General features: G+C 54.8%; 1 protein-coding gene across 1 annotated transcript in view; it reads left to right on the top strand.

Annotated features, from left to right (window-relative positions):
- TRABD2B (TraB domain containing 2B) overlaps positions 1-23,210 on the top strand; it is a 214,566-nt gene that overhangs the window by 157,696 nt on the left and 33,660 nt on the right. Inside the window, 1 exon segment of the mRNA XM_032603816.1 lies at positions 17,024-17,170. Within this exon segment, the coding sequence (XP_032459707.1) occupies positions 17,024-17,170 (147 nt within the window).

The following is a 23,210-nucleotide window of genomic DNA, read 5'->3' as shown; positions in this document are numbered from 1 at the left end:
CTATGGTCCAGTTCCATCCATCCTTCCTCAGAACCCAAGCAAGGGCTCAGCCCACATAGGTGCCCAGAATCCTGTATCTACAGGATGGATCCACACAGGTCTGGAGGAGCAGCCTTGAACCTGGAGTCTGGGAGGCTTATGGCCCTTGTTTCCCCAAGTGGGAAATCCTTCCTGGCACCACCCACACTCAGAGGGAAGGTCAGCCCAGCCAGCCCCAGACCCTGCACAGACATAGCCGGGGGCGACAGACCCTGCTGTGTTCCTCGCCCTGGGCCGCGTCCACACCAGGCCCAGAATTCCATCTGCTGCCGGATTCCAGGGCTGGAAATAATGAGGCAGATTGCCCCTCACCGCTGATTGACTTTCAAGTCGCTCTGCTAAACTGGGTGCAGTTGAAGTTTTAGCAAGTCTCCCAGGGACTTCAGGCAGCTTTGGTTTCAGCCTTGTAAAGAACTGTTAAGATCCAATCAAAATAAATAAAATCAGATCCAGGAAAGCGATGTGTTTGTGCCTGCAGACAAAACACTCAGGATATTCAGGCCGAAGATTAGCACCCCGCTTTTCGCGGGGATTCCTTACACCAGACTGGCATGGACCCATGATCTCACTAGCATGTGCTCTTAGAGGCTTGGGGCCGTCATGAGCCTCCCGCCCCTGTGAGGCTGGAGAGGAAAGTACAGGCCGGTGTGAGCACAGACAGTGTGACTGAGGGTCCCAGACACGGCTTGCAGCAGGGGAAACTCCAGCCCCGCACTCCTGCAGGGTATTTACTGGCCCGCCATGTGCCTAGCCCTGCAGCAGCGTGAAGGACATGGGGGAAACACAGGCCCCAGGAACACATGTTAACTACAGAATCAGAAATACCAAATCGTGAGATGGAGACGCCAAAGCCAAGGTCATAGGGCATCAGAACCACAGTAGGACAAGTAAGGCGTGTGAAATCGCAACTCCAAGAATCACCAAGCAGGAGAGCCCAAAGAGCTCTTTCCAAATGCTCTCAGCCCGCCCCTTGCTATTCTGGACACGCTGGTGAAGCAAATAACGGCCAAGGCAAGGTTGAAGAGAGAAGCGCTCTCCCCTCTCCCCTCTCCCCGCTGAGGAGGCTGCTTCCAGCTCCGCCAACCACCCCTTCACTGGTTCTCCTTGGCCTCAACGACATCCTCTCTTTGGTGCTTCAGATGGAATTTTTGATCAAACCCCGGAAGAAAAATCAAAGATATTTTGATTTTTTAGTTCCTGCACATTGCCAAGAGCCACCTCCCCACCGCTAAGGTTCAGAGGAACGGACAGGGAAGCCATCACCCAGGCTTTTCTGCAGGTGGACGTGTGCCCCGAGAGCATCGGACAGGCCCTCCTGTTCAGGGTGGAGAAGCAGGTCCTCAGCAGGGGAGGAAGTCAGCAGGGGCACTCGGGGGAGCCGGTCAGAGGTGGGTTGGGAAGCCAGGCCTCCCCAGGTCCCCCGGCTGCCCAGCCCTTCCCAGGGCCACGTTCTTTGTTGACTGGTTGGCGCCCTGTGCCCACTCACCAAGCTTCACCCCGTCCAAGCCAGGGGTCAGGTGGGGCCTCTGTCTGCCCTGCCGGTGCCAGGCCCAGTGAGCTGTCCTTCTCAGCTGGGCTGCCCCCTGCACTCAGTGTGCTGAAAGGGCCCCTTGTGTGGCAGCCATGCCTCCTGGACACAGCGCACAGCCCCGTTCTCTTACCTCATAAACAGCTAATTTGTTACATATTTTCTGACGCTGTAAATGGGAGAACAAAGACCTTTTCTCTCATATTTTTGTTCAATTATGTTTGTGGGGGAACCTGATCCCCTTCAAAGGGGGGCCGGGGAGCTGGGGGGAAGCTTCCCAGGCTTGCTGACCTCCCAGGCCTGCTCCTGGGCCGCGGGCTGCTAGGGCCTGGGTGCGGCCAAAGGGAGGATGGCGAGGGGACCCCTTTGTGTCCCCTGAAGGGACTGGGCCCTCATCTCCAGAACAGATGCCAGTCTCGGAAGCAGTTCAGCTCCTCCAGCGGAAGGGAAAGCCTCCAGGAGACAGACGTCAGGACTGTAGAAGGAGAGCCCTTTCCACGGTCCATGTCGGTGCCCTGCGATGGCCTGGCCTGTGGGTGGGAGATGAGCCGCTGCCACTACACCGACAAGCCCTCTGCCTGCACATCCCCAGGGAGACACTCCCTGAGAAGCAGCTGAGAAGCCCTGGGCTGCATGATTTCTGAGGCCCCTCCAAACCCCAAGGCTCTGGTCCACATTTGGGCTTTTGCCCCCCTCTGGCTCCACGTCTACATTCTCTGCCTGCCCCATCTCTTTTGCAAAAACACACTTACTGGTTTTGAACACGAGCCAGGAGGCAGGGAAGACGTGGCCTCTGGAGGCTGCTCCTGGCTGTCTTTCCAACAGCCGGCACCCCAGCCTCTCCTTCCTTCCTTCCCTTTAGTGGGTGGCTGCGAGTCCAGGTCCCAGATTAGGTGCTGAGGATGTGAGGATGAGTGGAGAAGACATGGTCCCCACCCTCCTCATGTCTCCACAGCAGCAGGCGGGAGACTGGCACGTGGCTAAAATGGCCAGACCATCTTGATTCATCCACCACTGGCTGTGTGACCTCAGGCAAGTCACTTAGCAACTCTGTGCCTCCTTTGCCTCATCTGTAAAATGTGATAAAACTGGTAACTACTTCCGAGGGTTGTTGGGGACTTAAATGAAATCATATTTGTAAAGAGCTTTGTACAGTGTCTGGTATTGAACAAGTGGCTAATCAGTGGTAGTTAAAATTATTATTAGGAGAAGCAGACATTAAGCAAATGATTATATATGTCAATATATGGAGCAGACTATTATGAGTATGCTGAAGAAAGAGTACAGGGCGTAGCAGAGACTTGAATGGGGGCCCCTGAACTGATCTGGGCATCAGGGAAGACATTTTCAGGACGTGATGCTTGAACCACTATCTGAAAGATAAGTAGGAGTTAATGGGGCAAAAAAGAGAGGGATGACAGGAATAGCACACCTGGCAGAAGGACCAGCACGTGCAAAGGCCCTGAAGTGGGAACAAAAGAACACATTCAAATAAAACCTGTCAAGGCAGCATGTTGAAAACACAGAGCGGGGAGGGCAGGAAGCCAGGTGAATCTGAGGAGGGAGGCAGGCAGGCCCACCATGCAGAGCTGAGAGGCTTGTTGAAGGAGTCAGAGCTTATGCCTAGAGCAGAGCAGAGCCAAGAAGGATTTGAGCCTGGGAGTGCTGTGACCTCATTTATGGTTTTCAAAGATCACGCCCACACACAGCATCCCCTTTCCCTGTTAGGCCCAGAACCAGTGGGCACGCATCAGGTCAGGGATGCTCAACGTACCGGGTACAGCCCAGATCCTGAGCCTCAAGGTCCGAGATCGTCCTTTGCAGTGCCCTCCAACAGCAAGAGGAAATAAAAGTAACAGGAAGAGAGTGGAGGGGGATGAGGGTGCAGACCCCAAAATGGCAGGGGCCGGATCCCAGAGAACCTTGGTGAGACAGCATTAAGACTGAACCGTGGAGAATGATTGATGGGGCATCTTGGTGTCAGGAAGGAGTAGAACTAAGTCACATTTATTTGAGTCTTCCTGGGAGTCCCGCACAGTGCCTGGCATAGAGGGGACTTTTGTTACACGTGTGAACGTAAGTCAGGTTAGGACTCTTACTGACGTGCATAGTGCGCAGGGTGGTCCGTACACCTGTCCTGAATCTGTCGATCATCTGTCTATCTCTGTCTCCATCTGATCTCTCCCTTTCACACACACGTGCACACGCACGTTCTTACACAACCCACGGTCTCTTAGAGCCCCAGACACCACAAGGCAGAAAGAAACTCTGACCTGTTGCTGCCCTTCTCAACTGCAGAAGAAGACAAAGACTGGAGCTGAAGGGAGGCCTTCTTAGAGGAGGTGAGCTTCTAGGCGGGGCAGGAAGGGTGTGGGTGTGGACAAGTGGGGGCCAGCAAGAACCCCTGCCCCTGATCTGTCAGGGCCCTGGTGGCAGGTCCAGGCCAGGCAGTGGAGTATGCCAGCAGGGACCTGAGGCCCCAAGAGAAGGTTGCAGGCAGGGAGCTAAGAGGCTGAGCACTCCTCCTCTGCCCGTGGTAGATCGGCCCTTTACCTTGCAGTGTTGGCAGGCGTTCTCTGTTCCCATCGGCTCACACTCGGCCTGCCCTCCCAGGTCAGACCTGCGCAGGAGGAGGCCTTGGACAGCCCTGAGTGTTTCCCGTCTGCAGGGTAAGCAGATCTCTGCTCATCCAGAATACGTCTGACTTCTCTGTATTCTTTTCTCAAGACCCAAGGCTCAGATTTCAACTTCACATTCTTTTGCCTCCGTTCTAAAAACATTTTCCTTTTCTGTGGCGGGGGGAAGGAAGGGATAAGGGGGCATAAGAGACCCAAACTGCTCAAGTAAAGCCTCATTCCTGTCTTAGTCTGCATCCCCCTGCTTGCTGTGTGGCCTTGGGCACCTTCCTGCCCTCTCTGGGCCACAGCATCCTCTCTAGACAATGAGATCCCATGCAGGATCTAAGGGCCCTCCCTCAACTGACATTCTCTTGGCAGAGCCAGAGTCTCCAACGCTCCCGTCCTGCTGCCAAGGATTGCCTCATGTGACTAAACAGGCAAAAAGCCAGAGAGGTTGGGACTGTGTTGTAGTTTTGTCCGTGAGGCCAAGTTCTATGCAGCTGTTGCCTTTGATGTACTCTAGCAAGAGTGTCCATTCCCTGGGCTCTCCAGGCTGCGGGTCCTGTGCCAGTCCCAGGCTTTTCCTCCTGCCATTCAGGGCCGGCTCCTCTTCTGTCCAGCTGCTCCCCCAAGTGGGGCTCGAGGCTTCCTGGAGTGGAAGAAGAGAGAGTGAGGACCCAGCCCCGAAATTCAGGGCAGGGTAGATGGGCCAGTGGTGGGCAAGGGGAGAGACTCAGAGCCCTGAGTTGTAGGCTTCCAGAACAGCCAAGCCAGAAAGGAGTTGGAATTCTAGCCCGCCTTCACTTCCTCCATGCATCCCCAAAGCCCCCCAGGCCCAGGTGGGGCCCCCTCACCTCTCCCAGCCCCAAGAGGGCTAAGACTGTCTCCTGCCTGTAACCTGTGCTCCTCTGATGCTCTCTCAGTGAAGGAGCCAGAGGGCAGCTTCGAAATCGAAAGTCTGACTGGTCGTTCCCTTCTGTGTAACTTCCGTGGCTTCCCATAGTCCTGATAAAACCTGAGCTCCGGATCTCACCCCAGCTCCCTGCTGCCATCCCAGCTCACGCCCTTCACCAGCCACACACGCTGCGCTTGGACCAGGGGGTCATCGGCACTTCCCCGAACTGGCCAGCTCCACCCAGCCTTTACATGGGCTTTGACACTGCCTGGAATTCCTCTTCTTTCTCTTCTGAGTGGTAGATGTGCGCTCTCACAAGGTATCACTGCAGAGCACCTCCTCCATGAGTCTCGTGTGCGGCCCTCCCCTGGCGGGCTGAGCCCCCCTTCCGCTGGTCTCCCACTGCCCTGTGTCCGTCCCTGTGCCCGGCTTCACAAGTGATGTTAGCATCTGATTGCAAGCCTTCCTTGGGTGCCTCCTGCCGCGCCCCACCCTACCCTTGACCTTGAGCTCCTTGAGTTTAGAAGTGGTGCTGATGTGGCCCCATGGCCCCAGCACCCAGCACAGGGCCTGGCACAAATCCATATTCATCATTGAGGGGTGAATGGGAATAATCCACATACCTCGGCTCCTGCCCCCCTTCAGAGCTGCCCCACTGCCGCTTAGGGAACAGAAGCTTCTTAAAATTCCCTAAGGAAGGACAGGAATGTTTTCCAAGGTCTTTAGAGTGCTAGCTCCCTAGGCGGGGCGGACAAGTACAATTCTCCCCACTTGGCAGATAGGTGAACGGAGGCCTGGAGAGGAGCCCATGTTCCCATGGCAGCACATCACCAGAATGGGAACCTCACACAGCCTGCATGTAGCAGGACCCAGATTTGAGTCCGGGTCAGAGCCCTGCCCCTTCTGCTGCTCTATGTGGTTGGTCTCCGAGGCACTTGTAGCCTGTGACTTAGCGGAGAAACAATTTCACTCACCAGCACGGAGTGCTCACGGAGCCGGCGCCCCCGACCTCCCACCCCCGGCCACCCGGAACTGCCCACCCCAAATCCGCTGTCCCTAGCTGCTGCCCAGGCCCCAGGCGGAACAGAGGTCCCCTCCCTGCTAGGGCTTGGGAGGCTCCCCACCAACTCCTTGCAAATTGGTAATTGCTGTGTGGTCAGACCAGAAGGAATTAGACAAGCCCTCTAGGAATTTCATACTGATTTTGCAAATGAAAATGGAGACTTGCCTTTTGAAGTCCAGGCAGCTGTGTCAGCAGGCAGGTCTGAGACAGCAGGAAAAATAAAAACTACATCCTGCCAACCAATGGATGCAGCCGCTTCACAATGATGATGATGATGGTAACCATGGGCACCGCCAACTGATTGCCTGCCGAGTAGACCGTTGTCCCTCTGAGAGTCTCAGTCTGCTCATCTGTGGTTCCCCAGCTATTTCCGCCCCCACAGGTGACCGGCCCACTGTCAGAACTCCCAGCAGAGAAGGGCTGGGTGCAGCATGGAGCCCTCCCCCTGAGACCGAAGGCCCTTCACCACCAGGTCCCCTCCGGGCCTAACTCCTGACATGCCCTTAAACACATCATGCACTTCCGAGCCCTTCTGCCTTGAACACGCTTTTCTCTCAACCCCACTCATCCTGCACAGCCCAGCTTAAAGCCTGATTCCTTCACCAACTCCCAGGCTGCATCACAAACCCCCTCTGCGACCCCAAAGACCCCTGGTTTTCCCTTTTATCATTAACTTACCCCTGGGTTTTATAATTACCTGTTTCTCTCTCCAACTCATCCACCACCTTGAAGTTCCTCAAAGCTTTATAAATGGAAATAGGCCAGCCTAGATGATTCTGTGGGACTTTATGATACATTTTGGTTTTTTCCTCTATTCACGGTGTATATTCAACTTAGGAGATCAGAAGTGATTATTGGGGAGCGAAAGAAAAATTCATGACAGATAGTTGACCCCAGGGTCAGGGAGGGCTTGGCACACTAAGGCTGGGGCCACGTAGCCCTAACAGTGGAGGAGCATGTGATGTCACCTACTTCTCTGAGCCTTGGTTTCCCTGTCTGTAAAATGGGGTCAGTAATGTTGGCCTCACAGAGCTGTTATAAAGAATAAATGAGAGGGCTTTCCTGGTGGCGCAGTGGTTGAGAATCTGCCTGCTGATGCAGGGGAAGCGGGCTCGTGCCCCAGTCCGGGAATATCCCACAAGCCGCGGAGCGGCTGGGCCCGTGAGACATGGCTGCTGAGCCTGTGCGTCCGGAGCCTGTGCTCCGCAACGGGCGAGGCCACAGCAGTGAGAGGCCCGCGTACCGCCAAAAAAAAAAAAAGAAAAGAATAAGTGAGCTTCTATGTGCCAAGTGCCTAGAACCGTAGACAGTTTAAATTATGACATGGTGGAGTGTCACCGTCCCAAAATGTTGGGCTCATAGAACATGACAAGCAGAGCTGAGAAGTACTCCCACATCCTCGTGTCTCAGAGGGGGAACCTGTGACCAGAAAGTGGGCCCACAACTGGTCTGGAGTCAGAGCCCGCGGCACCAGAATCTAGGTCTCCAGCCTCCCTTGGTCTTACCTGTGCCTAAAACTGAAGAGCAAGGGACCCTTTTGCCGTCCAACAGGGCAGACCCCATACAAACTCCCTTTCTGGAGACCCCAAGCCTCTGGGCCTGTCCCCACCCCCAGCCCAGCCCCTGCCTCAGCCCGGCTGTTAGCCTCCCTACCCAGCAGAATGCTAATCTCCTCCTGTGGGTGGCTCCGGATTTATGAGCCTTTCCTGGCATGACTTGAAGGACAGAAGAGGAATGCTGGGATCTTTAAGGGTGGTCTTTGGGTGGAGAAACTAGGCATCCAGAGAAAAGAAAGAAAGGAAGCTAGGGTGAGTCAGCCTCCGCTGCCCGCCCAGGAAAGCACTGAAGGCTCAGCCAGCCCCCACTGCACGGCAGCTGGAGGATGTGGCCACATCGCCGACGTCCAACTGGTAGGCGTCCACGGAGCAGGCAGCGTCTGCGCTAGAAGCCAAGTCCAAGTTCTTGGGTTGTGGCTGGGGTTGGGGACAGGGTAAGGGGAGGGGAGGAGGAGCGTGCTCAGAGATTCCTCTTTAGGAGGAAGACAGCTGCCTTCTCATCTCCTTGCTTCACGCCTGTCTTCCCGGATTCCATGTCAACACAGCTACTGCAGCCACCTCTGCTCAACCTCTCTGGGACTTTTCATCCCCCCTGGGGGAAGCCAGAGGCCTTTGAGGCCCACAGGCCCCACGGGATGTGCTCCCCACCAGCCCCGCCCTACCTTTCTGACTGCATCCTGGAAATCCCCCTTACCTTTCCAGATTGACCCTCTGTTCCCCCAGCTCTGAGCCCTGCAGTGACACAATGTCACCTTGCCTCCCTTATCCTGATTTCAGTGGGAAGCTGGCAGGGGATGAACAGGCAGGAGGGCAAGGAAGCTGGGATATTTCTTGCCCCCCACCCACGCCCTCCTCCCTGCTGGCCACCGTGGTCCAGGCCGTGGAGCGGTAGCTGTGGTCCCCTTTGACGGCTGTGGCTCTGGCTGGGTTCAGGTCCCTGACCCGCCCCCACCTTTCCCTTTAAGGCTTGGGGGCAGGAAAGCTTCCCACTGCCGCTGTTCCTCAGCGCTCCACCGTTTCCTGTCCACACCTCTGTGAATATTCCCATCATTCAGTGTGCTTCAATCACCCTTTCAGTTGAACTTACCTCATTGGAGCTCACTGCACTGGCAGTGCACCATCTGTTTGCTGCTGGGCCTCTGCCTGAGACAGATCTCATCGACTAGTTCCCCTTAGCTCACTCCTCCCCAACCACGCTGGCCTCTTTCCTGCTTCTCACACCCATCAGGCTCGCTGCTGCCTCAGGGCCTTTGCACTTGCTGTTCCTTCTGCCCAGAACATCCTTCCTTCTCTCAGATATTCACATGACCACCTCCCGCATCTCCTTCAGATCTCTTCTCGAATGTCACTTCTCATTGTGCCTTTCCCGGACATCTTATATAAAATGTCAACCCCCAACACACACACAGACACTTCCTATGTTCCTTGCCTTATTTTCTCCTTAACAGCCATCACTTTCTAACATATTTTACTGGTTATTTTTGTTTATCGTCAGCTTCCTCCTACTGGAATGAAAGCTCCATTAGGACAAGGATCTTTATTTGCTGTGTTTACTGCTGTCCCTTCAGGGTGTAGAAGAGCATCTGGTACAGACGTGGTCAATAAGTATTTATTCAATGAATGTGTGAGTTGGTCCTTTTCGCAGGTGGGTAAACCAAGGCCCAGGGAAGGAAAATGGCTTGCCCAGGGCTTTGTGGTGGAGATTCAGTTGGAGATGGGAGCTCTGGTCCTACCTGCCAGCACAGAGCCGGTCCCCGGCTCCAGGAAACCTTGTGTTTATTTGGTGGCCTGCTACTCAGTGGTGCAGTGTCCGGAGACAGGATTCTGGGTCGGGGGCGGGGGGACTCAACATACTGAGAAGGAAGCGGGGAAGTCGTCAGCACTGCTTTGGTGCTGTCAATGGAATAAACCTCAGCCAGAGCCTGGCAGGCTCTAACCTTTGAGGAAATCTCCCCCAGGCTGGAGAAGCCTTCCTGTGAAGCAGAGCTGCCATTCACCGCAGCCCACCTCGGGGATGACAGACATGTGGCCCAGGGTCCAGGGGGCTCAGCTGCCACCTCTGTGCCCTGGGGGTATTGGGTCCCAGCAGGGAGCTGCTCAGGATGGGGTCCTGGGATGGGTGGTCCACCTTTTCACCCATCCATCCGTTCCCTCATTCTACAAGTATTTCTCAAGCATCTACTGTGTAAGTATCAGGCACTGTGCCCTCTGCTGGAGAAACAGCCACGACCAAGAGAGGCAATTTGCCTGCCCTTGGAGGGTTCACCATCAAGCAGGAAGAGCGAGCATTAAATAGCAATGAAGCAGGGTGAGCGCAGCGGTCCAGTAGGTGAGAGTGCTCTGGGGGACCTGCCCGGCCCGTGGTCCAGGGAAGTCCTCCTGAGAAGGGAACCTCTGCAGAAAGGGGAGTGGGAGTTGGTGGGTGGAAGAGGGTTCCAGGCAGAAGGGGGAGCAAGGGAGGTGGTCCTGAGGCTGGGAGGGTGAGTTCAGCACCAGGCTGGAGCCGAACGATCAGGCAGGGTAAAGAGTAGAAACAGCGCAGGAGGCCATGATTCAGGTGGGGTTCCTTGGCCAGGTGACCTCTTTCCTCTCCTCATATGTCAGCTCTGAGCAGGCCCCATGACTGAGGTCCTAGCACCCCTCCTCCTTCCCAGCTGACCACTCAGAATTTGGGCTTCACACACTGGCCCCTACTTGTCTGTTTGTCTGTTCTTCCTACCAGTGGCTGGGTGGAGGCAGCTTGGTGGGCCAGGCCCAGGGGCAGCAGAAAGAACCCAGCACCTGTCAGCTGGACCTGAGTTTGAATTCCAGCTCCAGTTCTTCAATGTGAGACCTTGTGCAAGTACTTTCACCATCCTCAAGACCTCAGGTTCGTCGTATGTCATGTGGGAATAACAATCCATTCTCTGAAAGGTGTGGGATGGTTTCTCAACATCCCTACTGTGGCCCATGGAACCTGGCATGCCAATGAACTCTGACCTCATCTCCTATCACTCTCCTTATTTACTCAGCTCCAGCCGCCCTGACCTCTGCTCCACTTTGTGTATGCGCAGGGCCTTTGCACCTGCTGTTGTCCCTTCTCTCATCAGTTTCCGCCCTCCTTTTCTGCTTCTTTTTTTCTTTGTAACACATACTGTATTTGTTAGGGTTCTCCAGAGAAACAGAACCAATAGCATGTGTAGATAGATAGACAGACAGACGTATACATATATACGTACAGATTGATATATTTTGAGGAATTGGCTCATGCATTGTGGAGGCTGGCAAGTCCAAAATCTACAGGGTGAGCTGGCAGGCTGGCAATCCAGGGAAGAAGTGCTGACGCTGCTGTTCAAGTCCAAAGTCAATCTGCTGGCAGAATTCCCTTCATCGGGGAGGTTGGTCTTATCTATTAAGGGCTTCACCTTATTGGATAAGACCCACCTCATCCAATTATTATACAGCATAATCTGCTTGACTCAAAACCTTCTGATTTAAATGTGAATCTTATCTGAAAACTAACTCCACGAGAACATCTAGAATGTTTGACCGAGTGTCTGGGTACCATGGCCTAGTCGGGTCGGCAAGATTAACCATCACAAGTCCACCCCTTGTCAAGTTGGCGTTCATACAGTATCTCCAGCCCAGTAACTCCCAGCTTTGCCTGTCGGTTTAGAGGCATGAGGACCCCAAAGTGACAGAAGGCAGTCTGAACTTCCAGTTCAATGGAACTCCTGTTGTGTCTTTAACATACTAAATATTAACATTTTACTAATTATTTCATTTATTCTCTGTTTCCTCCCCAGCAGATAAGCTCAATGAGAGCAGGATTTGGGTCTGCTTTGTCCCTGAGTAAATCCCCTGACCTAGAACAGTGCGTGGCCCATGCCAGGTGCTCAGTAAGCACTGCCGAGTGGGTTGGGGCCTTTGCTGTGACTTCCCTATAGTTCAGGGTGGGTGAGAAGTGACAGTCCCAGCCTGAGAGCCAGGCCTGTCTCAAACATCCTTCCTGACTAAGCGGGTCCGGCCTTCTCCTCTCGATAATGCTGCTGGGCCGACAAGTGAACACAGGCCTCGGTGTTCACCCTTCCAGCCCATCCAGGACTGTTTACTAGACGGATCTGGAACAATAAACCTGTACCCACCCTCCTGGCGCCTGCCTCCCTCCATCCAAGGCCCATGTTTGAAGATGTGTTTAAATTCCAGGCCTACACTCAACAGACGCTGCGGGCCTGCAAGTACCGGTGAGGGGGGGTGCCACCAGGATGCTCAGGGGCTCTTGGTGGCCGGGCCTCCACACACGGCCATCCAGGGGAAGTGAGGTAGCTCTCGCCTTCACCCCGTGTTTGTTATTTCATGTCAAAGCCTTATCATAAACATTATCCTAGAGTGGGCCACCGAGGCTACGGGTGAGGAGGGTTTGTTATTCTGAAGTGGCCGGGAGCAGAAGGCATTGAGGCCTGGGAGTCTGAGCAGGGCCAGGCTTGAGGATTCAGGGTGAATGACAGGGAAACGGGAATCAGAGCAAGGCACTTATTCACACCCGTGCACTGGGCTTTGAAGGCCCCACTTTCCAACCATCCTCTACTATAAAGGCCCGTTGGCATATCTGCCTCTAAAAGATGCTCCGTGTGGATGGAAACCAAGTCCAATTAATCCAACAACACCAGATGCCTGCAGAGGATCAACAGAAAGTAAATGTTTGTTGAATGAATGAATGAGTGTCACTTCCCTATGTCTGTTAGAAGCACCAAGAATGCACATGAAGAAGAACATATTACTTTGAAGTCCTGGTCATGGGAACCTGGTTGGAGCTAGACAAAAGTAATTTCATAGCCCAGCTCTGTCCTTTACAAGCCATGTGGCCTTGGGTCCCCTTCCCCTCTGCTTCTTTGTTTTCCTATCTGTGAATAGGGACACCTCCCTGCTGGCTCTCTCCCAAGGAGAGCAGAGGGAAGCCCCGAGGGCAGTGGTGAACTAAGAGGATAGGTTCCAGGGCTGGATGGCCCAGGTTTGAATGCACATCCACCCCTCTCCAGCCTTGTCACCTTCAGTGGTTTACTTAATATGTCTTTGCTGCGACTGCCCCCTCCCACCACCCCGATCTATGAAATGGAGCTAATACTAGCCCTACCTTAGAGTTGCTGTAAAGGTTAGATAAATTAATATGGACTTAGAGAGCTTCTGACACATAGTAAGTGCTCAATAAACATAGTGACCCTACTAATCAATGGATGAGGACTGCTTCACAAATTGCAGAGGATGGATACAAGGCAGGAGGTGGAGGGGGAAGGTCATGGGATTCAGGGTCGGCATCCTTCCCTCTCATAGTTCTTGAATGTCTGCTATTCAGCAGTGACCAGAGAGGCAGGCTACCTGCCCTCACCAATCTCTCAGTCTAGACAGGCAGGGAACAGGGAATTACCTGAAATGGACATCTCAGTGGGATAAGTGCCACAACCAAGGGAAGCTCCGGAGTCTGTGATGGGGGTTGAGGGGAGTCTGGAGTGACGGGCTGGGTTTCAGTCCAGGCTCCACCACACCCCAGCTGCGCCACACTAGAGGTGCTTCTTGAATAATCTGACCTCAGTGTTCTACCTCTAGACATGTTAATAATAAATTCTCCCTAGCTGTTTTCTGGCTGTTTCCTGGTAGAAAATGGGTATGGCAAGGTGTGGGGGATGAACGTGGACTGTGCCAGTGGGCCTCGGGAAATCCAGCCCCAGACATGGTCCAGAGCACAGCAAAAGGTCCTAGGCTGGGGGTCAGGGAACAGGGAGCCCACTCTGCCCGCAGCTCGCCGTGTGGCCTTGGGGCAAGCTTCATCCTGCCTGTTCCGGACCCTTGTCTTTTCTCCTCTTCCATGTGAAGAGGGCATATGAAGAGATGAGTGGTTCTCAAACGAGGCTCCAGGGCACCTGTGGGTTCCACAGAGAAGCTCTGGGAGCCTGTCACGGGGGTGGCATTGAGCCGGGGGAACTTCAGGTAAACAGCCTGCCTCCTTTACCTCAATGAGGGCAGTTCCCATTTCTGCTACAGATTTTGAGTTCCAAGTAAGTTTCCTCTGGAAAACAATAACAACAAAAAAGGATTCCATGGCTACAAAAGGTTTGAAAAACTGCTGGGCCCTTCTAGCTCCAATCAGGGAAGGTTTAGGTCTAACTATTTTCTTCCAAGCATTTATTCCACACTCACTACATGCCAGGAATGTTCTGAGCGCCCTGCAGGCTGAAACGTGCTTCATTCACTAGAACACCTCCCAGCTCCACGAGGGCCACGTGACTGCAGAAGTGACTCCATGTGTCTAAGAGGGTCCGGGGGGCCATTCCCCGCCCCCCGAGCCGGGTCTTCTGGGCGCCCGAGCCGATGACCTCAGCACAGGCCAGGTGGAGCCAGTGCTGAGCAGCAGCAGGGCAGGTGTGTACAGCGCAGGGTGTGGACACAGGAAGTCTGTGTGTCCCAGCCCCCAGAGGAGGAGAGCGCTCCAGCCCCCAGAGGAGGAGAGCGCTTTCATCCCAGGCATCTGCTATGCAGGAGGAAGTGCCTTTTGCCTTAGCAATGTCCACGGCAACAAGGCCGCTGCCTGCTGCGATCCATCCCCAGCCACCCTGCTGCCATCGACACCCTGTGCCAGGTGGCTGCAGATTGGATTTCAGGGGAGGTGGCCAGAACCTGGAAGCCTGGAGAAGGCCCAGAGTCGGGGTGGTGGGGTCTGACCTCATCTCCAGCCAGCTCATTATGGGAAGCAGGCTGGGCTACCAGAGCTCAGTGCAATCCAGCTCTCCTGCCCGACCAGAAACAGAAGTAGAAGGGGATGGGTGGAGGCGATCTCACAAGCACAAGCTTGGCCCAGTCGTCCAAGACAGTATTTTAAGCCAGACTTTGTGTACCTATTGCCTGAGCTTTTTTGTTCAGATTATGTGCTCTGGAACCACGTGGCTAATGCCACTTGGAGGAAACTTCTGCCACGTGGTGGCAGCGTGCCCCAAGTGCAGACAGAATGCCAGAGTTCTAGGGGCTAGTCTGAAGGGCTTACTGAGCAACGTTGAACTATGAATTGACCACAGCAGGTGTCAAAGCGCTAAAGGAAGGATGGGTGACACCCTCTACCAGGAACAGTGCTGAGTCCTGCCGATGCAAAAATAAATAGGATGCAATTCCTGTCTCCAAGCGGCTCATCGCCTAAGGGCGGAGACAGGTAGCTAAACTGCAGTTACAATCTATTGTTCACGCCCTGCTGGAGGGAAGCAGGGTGGGTAGCTCATCTCTCACCACAGCTGTGCTGTGAAGCATTTCCTCACATGTCTGGGCCCAGCTGCAGGCAGGCAGGCAGGCTCAGTGGGCTCAGCTGGGCTCACTTGCCTGTCTGGGAGCCGGCTGGCTGTCTGCCGGACTGGGACAGCCTCGGTGGGACAACGGAAGCAACTGGGCTCTGCGGTGCACGCCTCTCGCCCTCCCTCCAGCAGGCCAGCCTGGGCTACTCTCAAGGCAACGTGATTGTGTAAAGACAGCAGCACATGTGTAACGCTGCCCCCATTTGGCTATGGAGGCTTGTAATGCTGGCCCCCACTTGTAATGCAGCAAGTCCAGAGTCAGAATGTGAAGGGGCTACAGAGTTCCATGGCCAAGGATATGTATATAGGGAGGGGTTAAGGTTTGGGGGCATTACTATATCACTCTGCCACACAGGGAGACAGTGGGAGCTCTGGGGAGGGGCCTCACCCAGCCCCCAGGTGGTCAGAGAAGCTTCATGGAGGAGAATCTGAGCAGACCCTGGAAGGCCAAGTCTCGATTTGCAAGTGTTAAATAGAGGCGGGAGGTTTCTCATGCACAGGGAACAGCACGTACAAAGCACAGAGACAGAAGACTGCTGAGTAGTTTAGCATTTGGAGACACAGGGGCTGGAAACGAGGTCACTGACCACAGCAGCGGCCAGGCCGCTGCCTTGCAGGCTCCAGTGAAGAGCTAGGCTTTTATCCCCTGGGCAGGAGGCATCCATGAAAGTTTTGAGCAAAAAAAGAAAGATAAAGTCCATCAGATTTGTGTTTTTAAAGGATAGCTGTGGCAGAAGAATATGGGTTAGGTGGGAATGGGCGGGGAGTCTGCAGAGAGGAGCATGGGTTGCAGTGGACCCAATGAGAGAGGCTTGGGCCTGAACTGGTGCGGGCGGACTGAGGCTGGGGGTTTGTTGTCCAAGACAGTGTGCAGACAGGATGAACAGGGCCTGAGAACTGCCAGGGAGGCTGGAGCTGGGAAAACAGCGAGGACAGGTGGCCCGAGACCACCTCCTGGCATTTTGCACAAGAATTGCAATCGTTTTTCCCTCTATCTGTGCTAAATAACCCACTGATTGGTCAAGCTCCTCCCTTTTGTTGGCCAAAGGAGTCTGGGATGCACAGCTGTGTGAAGCTGGCTCTAGTCCCAGCCATGCAGAATTGGCCACTTCCCCTCCCCTCCTGGGCTTCAGTTTCCCCATCTAAAATGGGACATTTTAGATCATCTCTCAGGGCCTTGTGCCTTGGGCAGGGCATGTTCCATGAGAGGCACGGTCCTCAAATGCCAGAAGCAATTGGACCGCTAAAGAGTTCCCAGGGAGCCTGTTAAAAATACGCATCCTGGGCTCCACCTCAGAGACTCCAGTTCTGGAATCTCTGAGATTTTTGTGTAGCACTCCAAGTGATCCTGATGCCTGGCAGGTCTGGCTGGGCACAGCTGTGTTCCCAGGGCCTGGCACGGTGGCCCAGAGCACAGAGGGGCTGGAGGAAACGCGTGCTGAATGGCAGCACGGATCTGACTTGGGGGCTCAGCTCCTAAGGCCTTTGCCTGGTGTGAGGATGGCTTCTGGAGGACGTGGCATTTGGGTTGAGACTTGACATCTAATGGGCTTTCTGGTTTTTTGTTCATTTGTTTGTTTTGCTTTGTTTGGGGGTGCTCTTGATTCCAAAATGAGTCTGTGCTCCTTCTAGAACTTATCTAGGCACTGGAGAAGAAAGGAGTCAAAAGAAAAACTCGCCCATCATTCCAAAACCTGGACACAACTAGGGTTCTCTTTGCCACATTATTAGATAAGATACTGATGCCCAGAGCAGTACTGGGGACCTGTGAGGGCAAAGGGCTGGAGATGAGAGCAGCCTGCACGTGGTGAGAGCCCAGTGAGTGAAGAGTGGGAGACATGGAACATTCGGGTGGTGCCAGCTGGTGTCGGGCCCCTCCCATCTTTTCACACACCCTGTTTCAGGCCTGTTGCCCCAAAGTCCAGCGGGAGGAGGGCCGGTCCTGGAGGGGTCAGGGGCCTCAGCCAGGGTCCCTGAGCACAGCCCTGACGCCTCTCCTCCCTCTGCGCAGGTGCTGTTCGCCCTGAACCAGACCCTGCTACAGCACGAGAGTGTACGGGCCGGGAGCTTGCAGGCGCCCTACACCACCGAGGACCTCATCAAGCACTACAACTGCGGGGACCTCAACGCCGTCATCTTCAACCACGACACATCCCAGGTGAGGCTCCCCTCCCCCAGCCCGGGCAGGCTCCGGGACACCAGCTCCCAAGGCCAGGCCCGTAGGAAAGCATTTATTAGACACCTACTATGTGCCAGGCGCAGGCAGTCTTCTCTCCAGCCATGGTGAGCAGGAGCTTGGGCATCCCCGTTTTATAGATGGGGGAAACTGAGGTTCAAGGAGGGGAAGAGACTTGCCCAAGGCCACACCACTTATTAGTTGTTATCAAGTTGTCAAGAGCAGTGCTTGAGCCTGGTGTGTGTGACTCTGGGGCCTAGACCCTGGAAGCTTTGCCTGTAAGAACAGGGAGGCCTCGTTGAGGTTTAGTCCAGCATCTCGGGAGATTAAAGCCCAGGAAAGGGAAAGCTCACAGGTGCTCAGAGCTTGGGCTTGAGTCCAGCCCAGAGCTCTCTGCCTCGATTCGAGTCCTAGAGGAAAGATTACCCCAGGCTGGGCAGCCAGTGAGTGGGAGCCCAGGAGCTGAGCATGACTCCACCAGGCCTCCTGTTGCCCTCGGGATAAATTCCAAGGTACTTCGTAGGTAGTCACGGCCCCCTCTCCATGTCCTACCCTCCATGGACCTCATCACAGCCCAGGTCCCCTGCCACAAAGACCTCATTTTGCTGACCTCTGCCACTTGTAGCACTTCCCCCGTGCACCTTGCCCTTTCCCACAGCTCTGCCTTTGTTCAGGTTCCTCCCTCCCAGTTTCCTCCCATTCAGGCTGTGGTCCAGTGTCTCACCTGCGAAACCGCCCTGACAGCCTGGGCAGGGTTAGATTTTCTCCCGGGCACCTCTAGGCCCCCGTGTTTTCTGTTTCTGATGCTCGATTATTCATTCATTCAAGAGGCAGCTGAATTAGTCAGAAGAGGCCACCTCCCCACTCAGGACACTGAAAGGCTCCCGATGTTTCTCAGGATAAAGCCAGAGTCTCTGTGATGGCCTGCGTGGTCCCGTGGTCTTTCCCCAGTCTCCACCCCGTGTCCTCTGCCTCCCCCGTTGCCCGTCACATGCCACTCCAGCTGCGCAGGCCTCCCTGCTGACCCATGAGCCCACCCACACACTTTGCCTTTGCACTGGCTGTTCCCTCTGCCAGGAAGGCCTTTCCCCAGGTATCACTGTGGCTCACCCCCTCTCTGCCTTCAAGACCTAAAACAAATATCATCGTCTCAGTGAGGCGGGCCCCGACCAGATCTAGAATTGCAACCTGACGTCCCTCCTCCCTCCAACCTGTCCCCTTTATGAAGCTCCACTTTTCCTCATGGCCTTTATCATCTTCTCACACACTTATATATGTTGATTCATTAATCAGTCATTATTTATTGTCTGTCCTTTCCCATTACAGCGTAAACTCCCTGAGGGCAGGGTTTTGAGTCTGTTTTATTCACTGATAATTGGCTAGAGCAGCGCCTGGCACAGAGCACGACTCAGTAGGTATTGGATGAATGAAGGAAATAGTGTATAAATGCCAGGCACAGTGCTATGGAAAGGGTTATGGCGGGACGCCAGAGAGAGCTGCCCTCATGGGGCTGAGGGTCTCATAGGAAAAAAGGAGAGATTCAACAAGCAGCTACACCGAAGCATGGTCCTTGCTACGAGGGGAAGTAGAGGATGCCCTTGGAGCCTGTGTCAGGAGCAGGACTTTAGGTGGGCTTGGGGTAGGGGTGGGGCAGGGCTGGAGCGAGAAGGAAAGATTCCTGAAATAAGAGAGGTCAGAGAAGAGCCTGAATTGGCCACAGACAGGAGGCAGAAGAACATTCCAGCAGAGGAAACCACGCAGACGAGCTGGAGGCCAGAGACAGCAGGAGGAGGGCTGAGAGTTTGGGCTGGAGGCATAGCCAGGGACCCCACTAGACCCCAAGCTCCTCGAGAGCAAGGGTGAGCTGTCCACTCTCGTCGCGCTGCCCAGTGCAGGGCGTGGCACAGAGCGAGCATCAGTGAGCGAGGCTGCACGGGCAAACGCAGGCGTGTGCCGTGCTCGGTGCGGTGTGGAGAGTGAGGGAGAGGAAGGGTGCGGAGGCCCTGCACAGCAGGCTGAGATTCTGGGTGCCCTGACTCTCTCTGGTAGAGGAGAGGGGGAGGAGAACCCTGGCAGCACGAGGCTCACAGGCGTTTCACCAGCCATCCACCCACCCTGTGGCAGAGCCTAGCACTGCATCCTCCACTGGGCAGAGGCTGGCGAGCCCTGAGCAGCCAGGGAGCTGTGTGCCTGAGGGCTACCCGGTCACCACTCAGGATGGCCTGGCCGTGAAATGGCCAGGCTGGGGAGAGTGGTGTGCCGGACAGGGCCCTGGCCACGGAGGGCAGGACACTAAGCTGAGAGAGGGAAGAAAGGGGTCCCTGGGGGATGACAAGTTCAGATTTTCTTTGCACGGTGTCCAGAACCACTGGCGTGTCTCTGACAGGTGAACTACGTCGGGGGTCTCCCGGCAGTGCCTGTACTTGAAGTAGAGCAGAGGGCACAGGTAGATTGGCCCACCCAGGTTAGAATAGCAACCCAGGGTTGCACAGGCCGAGTCTAGCCCTCAAGGGAGGGACTAGGCAGCCCCGCCCCCAGACACAGACAAGCCTAGTGTCAGGGCAGCAAGGCTAAATCCAGTGCCCGCGTGCTAGCAGAGAAGGGGTCTGTTGCTGGAGGTCTCGACGTCACAGGGGCTGGAGGGGGCGGTCACCGCCTGCAGCTGGGGAGGGCTGCTGGTGAAGGTGGTATTGGACCAGGCTTGAGAGTAGAGTCTGGCCAGGTGTGGGCAAAGCCAGGGGCTGGCAGGCAGAGCGAGCTGCGTGGCAGGGGCACAGGAAAGTGGGAGGTCCTGGGGAATGATCTGCAAAGCAGACGGCAGACCATATGGGGGTGAGAATGTTCACTGAGGGGCCGACACCCTGGGGTGTTTAAGCCAGCCAGGGACGTGGTCAGAAAGATGCCTCTGGCTGCAGTGCCGAGGCTGCTGGAGCGGCCTCTGGAGGCCGGGGCTGGACAGATGCAGGGCCCAGGATGATCATACTGGCGGACAGGGGCCAGGCACACCTCACCCTTGGTCGGCTTCACCTCATCCCCCCTCCATGTCACCTTCAGAAATGGCTGAGGCCCTGGCCTCCTGCAGCTCTCCGGTCACTACACTGTCAGTGCCCCCAAATCAGCAGGGTGACCCAAGGCCCCTCCCCTGGGAAGACTTCCCTGAGCCCCCAGCCTGTGTTAGGTGTAGAATAGAAATGCGTATATTTATTGTCCACACTCAGACACTATTGAGAGTAAAAGGTCAAATGTAATCGAGTCAGAATAATTAACAGGCATGCAGCGATCTACCATAGCCATGAACCTGGATTGTCTTGAACAAACCAAGACACGTTGTCACCCTATTAGCGGCCTCCTCCAGGCTCCCACATCCCTCACTGCCCTCTAAAACACGTGTGCCCCAGTGTCCTGATCCCCGCTGGCTGTGAGCCTCATCCAGGGCAGCAGACCCTGTCTGAGGGTTATCTGTGGCCTCCTAGCTGGACACAGGGCTGGACCCATGGAAGTTCTCAGAAGGTGTCTGTTGGATGCACAGGATAAAGAGAAGGGGTGAGGACATTGAGGTTGTGACATCAGCAGACCTGAGCTCTTGACCACTAGACCTGACCCAGTCCTAGTCGGGGGTCAGGGGAGCCTCACAGCCCCACTCCAGCTCTGCCTGGCCCATCTTCCCATCACTCCATCTCGGAACTATCACTTTAGGGTCCTGGGGACCCGACGTGTCCTCTTTAAAATGTTATCATACATCCTGCACTTGAACTTGTTGCAAGAGATTTAAGACCCCCAACAAGTCTAGTCACATCATTAATTTGCTTCCATCCAGCCAGGCCTCATCCTTGGCATGGAGCCAGGACCCATCAGCGTGAAACATGCAGAGAATGTCAGCCAGCTGCACGGCAGCCCACGGAACCCAGTGGCTAGCCCAGCTTCTTTGTGGCTTTGACATGGATCTTTCTAGTTCTTGTTCTTTTTTTTTTTTTTTTTTCAAGCTCCCTACAGATTGAATGGAGGTTCATCCTCCACAAATGCACACTCAGGGTCAGGGAACTGAGAAGGGCAGGCTGGACACGTCACAGGGAGAAGGCCTCTGCCTGGACCCTTGGAAGAGGGGAAGGGAAGCAGAATGCTTCCTTCAGGCTCTCTGATGGTTCTGAAGGCCACCTCTCTGTCATCTCCATCTCTATCCCCTGTCCAAGGCCACCCTTCACTGTACCCCTGCCATCAGAGGGGAAAGATGATTCAGCCAGCTGCATCCTCCAGGCTAGTTGTACAAAGCTGACTAAACGTCAGCTGACAAGACTTCCTTTGTGCCATGCGCTGTGTTAAGCACTTTCCAAAACTGATCTTGTTTAATTCCTATAGCAATATATATAGCCCCTATATGACCAATTTGGAAACTGAGTCTCAGAGAAGCCAAGTAACTTGTGAGTTACAGAGGCCACCCAGCTGGTAAGTGGCAAAAGAAGGATTCCAACCCGAGCTGACCCAGCTGTTCAGGACTCACACTCACAACCTCCAGAGCTGCTGCCTGCGAGCCCATCCATTCATCCACGCATCCACTCATTGAACAAGTATTTGTCAGTGCAACATCGTCCCACGTTCTCTTCCATACCCAAGGAATGGAGGGAAGCCTGCGAGGGCCAGGTTTCCAGAAATAACCCTTCTGAGTCACAGCCTCTCTTGTGCTCCTCCCGCACTCAGAAGCCTGCAGTGTTTCCTATAGTGGCATCAAGTCCAAGTGTGGCCTGTTTTATCAGGGCTGCCAAGCATCCCCTCCATGGTTAGGGGAGGGAGTAAGAACTCTGTTCCTTCATATATCCATTTGCCAAACAGTCCCCAAGCACCAACTCTGTGCTGGCCCTGATTGGGCACTGGCAGAGCTGCTGCATACAGCTATCTAGGTTGTGCACTGCTCAAGTTTAAGGCGTACCAGTCATATCAATGTCTTGCTCCTCCCAGAACAGCGTATCAAGGCTTTCAGGCAGAGAAGCCCCTCTCACTTCAGGGAATGCCCTGGTCCTTGGCCAACAGATAGCAGAGGCAGATGTCCCAACCTCCCAGAATCCCTCTGGGTTCAGCCTCCTTTGATGCCTCCGTTTTCCTCAGAAGGAGGGCTGACAACTCGTCAGTGGCTCTAGAATCCATGTGGCTGGGCTAAAACCTGCAGGAAATTAGTCTCCTCGTGCTAGACTCTCCATCTGGCCAGTTCAGAAGTCAGCTAGGCCTTGTGTCCTGTGCTTTGGGCCTGGGTTGGTGAAGACAGAGTGATGAAGGGGGCACCCCTTGTGAGCAAGGGCTTGGAGGTTAGAATCACACTGGTGCATTGTGGGGAAAGAGCAGGTATTCTTACGCATGGCCTCAGGGTCCTCAGTGGTCCATGGCTTCCTCTCCCACCCCACCCACATGCTGAAGGCCACAGCACTGGAGCAGGTTAGAGAGGCAAACATGTCGGGAACGGAAGAACAGGAGGAGGCGATGTGGTGAAGGAGGGATGGCACATCTTTATGTTCAAGGCTCCAGAAACCTGTGCTGGGCACCTACTTTGTGCCAGGCAGCAGGGGCCCAGGAATGACAGAGGTGCTGTCCCGGAACTCAGGGAGCTCTCTGCCTCGTTCAAGGACACGTCAGAAATGCTGGCCCCAGGCCATGTGGCTGAGTGTGGACATGGGGCCAAGAGCTGGGAAACATGGATAGCTCCAAGCCAGGTTGTTGAACAAACCATTGTTATGGAAGGAAGCCTTGGTCCTGGAGTTGAAATTTTCAAGAAGGGATGGAGGGTTTGGGTTACGTCCTGAGCAGCGGTGGAGCTGGGGATGCAGAGATAGTGGTGGCCAACCAGGGCTGATACCCTGGGAGAACCAAAGGTTATGACCCCTCCTCTGACCTCTGTAGGGTGGGGTGGGCTGAAAGGTGTCCACGACAACACCCATCATCTCATACAATCCCCCGCAATACCATCAGCCCCAACTTATAAATGAGGAAACCTGGACTCAGAAAAGTTAAGTAACTTGGCCAAAGTCACACAGCA

Source organism: Phocoena sinus, chromosome 1 (genome assembly GCF_008692025.1).
Source record: "Phocoena sinus isolate mPhoSin1 chromosome 1, mPhoSin1.pri, whole genome shotgun sequence".
Classification (NCBI taxonomy): domain Eukaryota; kingdom Metazoa; phylum Chordata; class Mammalia; order Artiodactyla; family Phocoenidae; genus Phocoena; species Phocoena sinus.
Note: the sequence above shows the minus strand (reverse complement) of the source record. Positions and strands in the feature narration are given on the sequence as shown.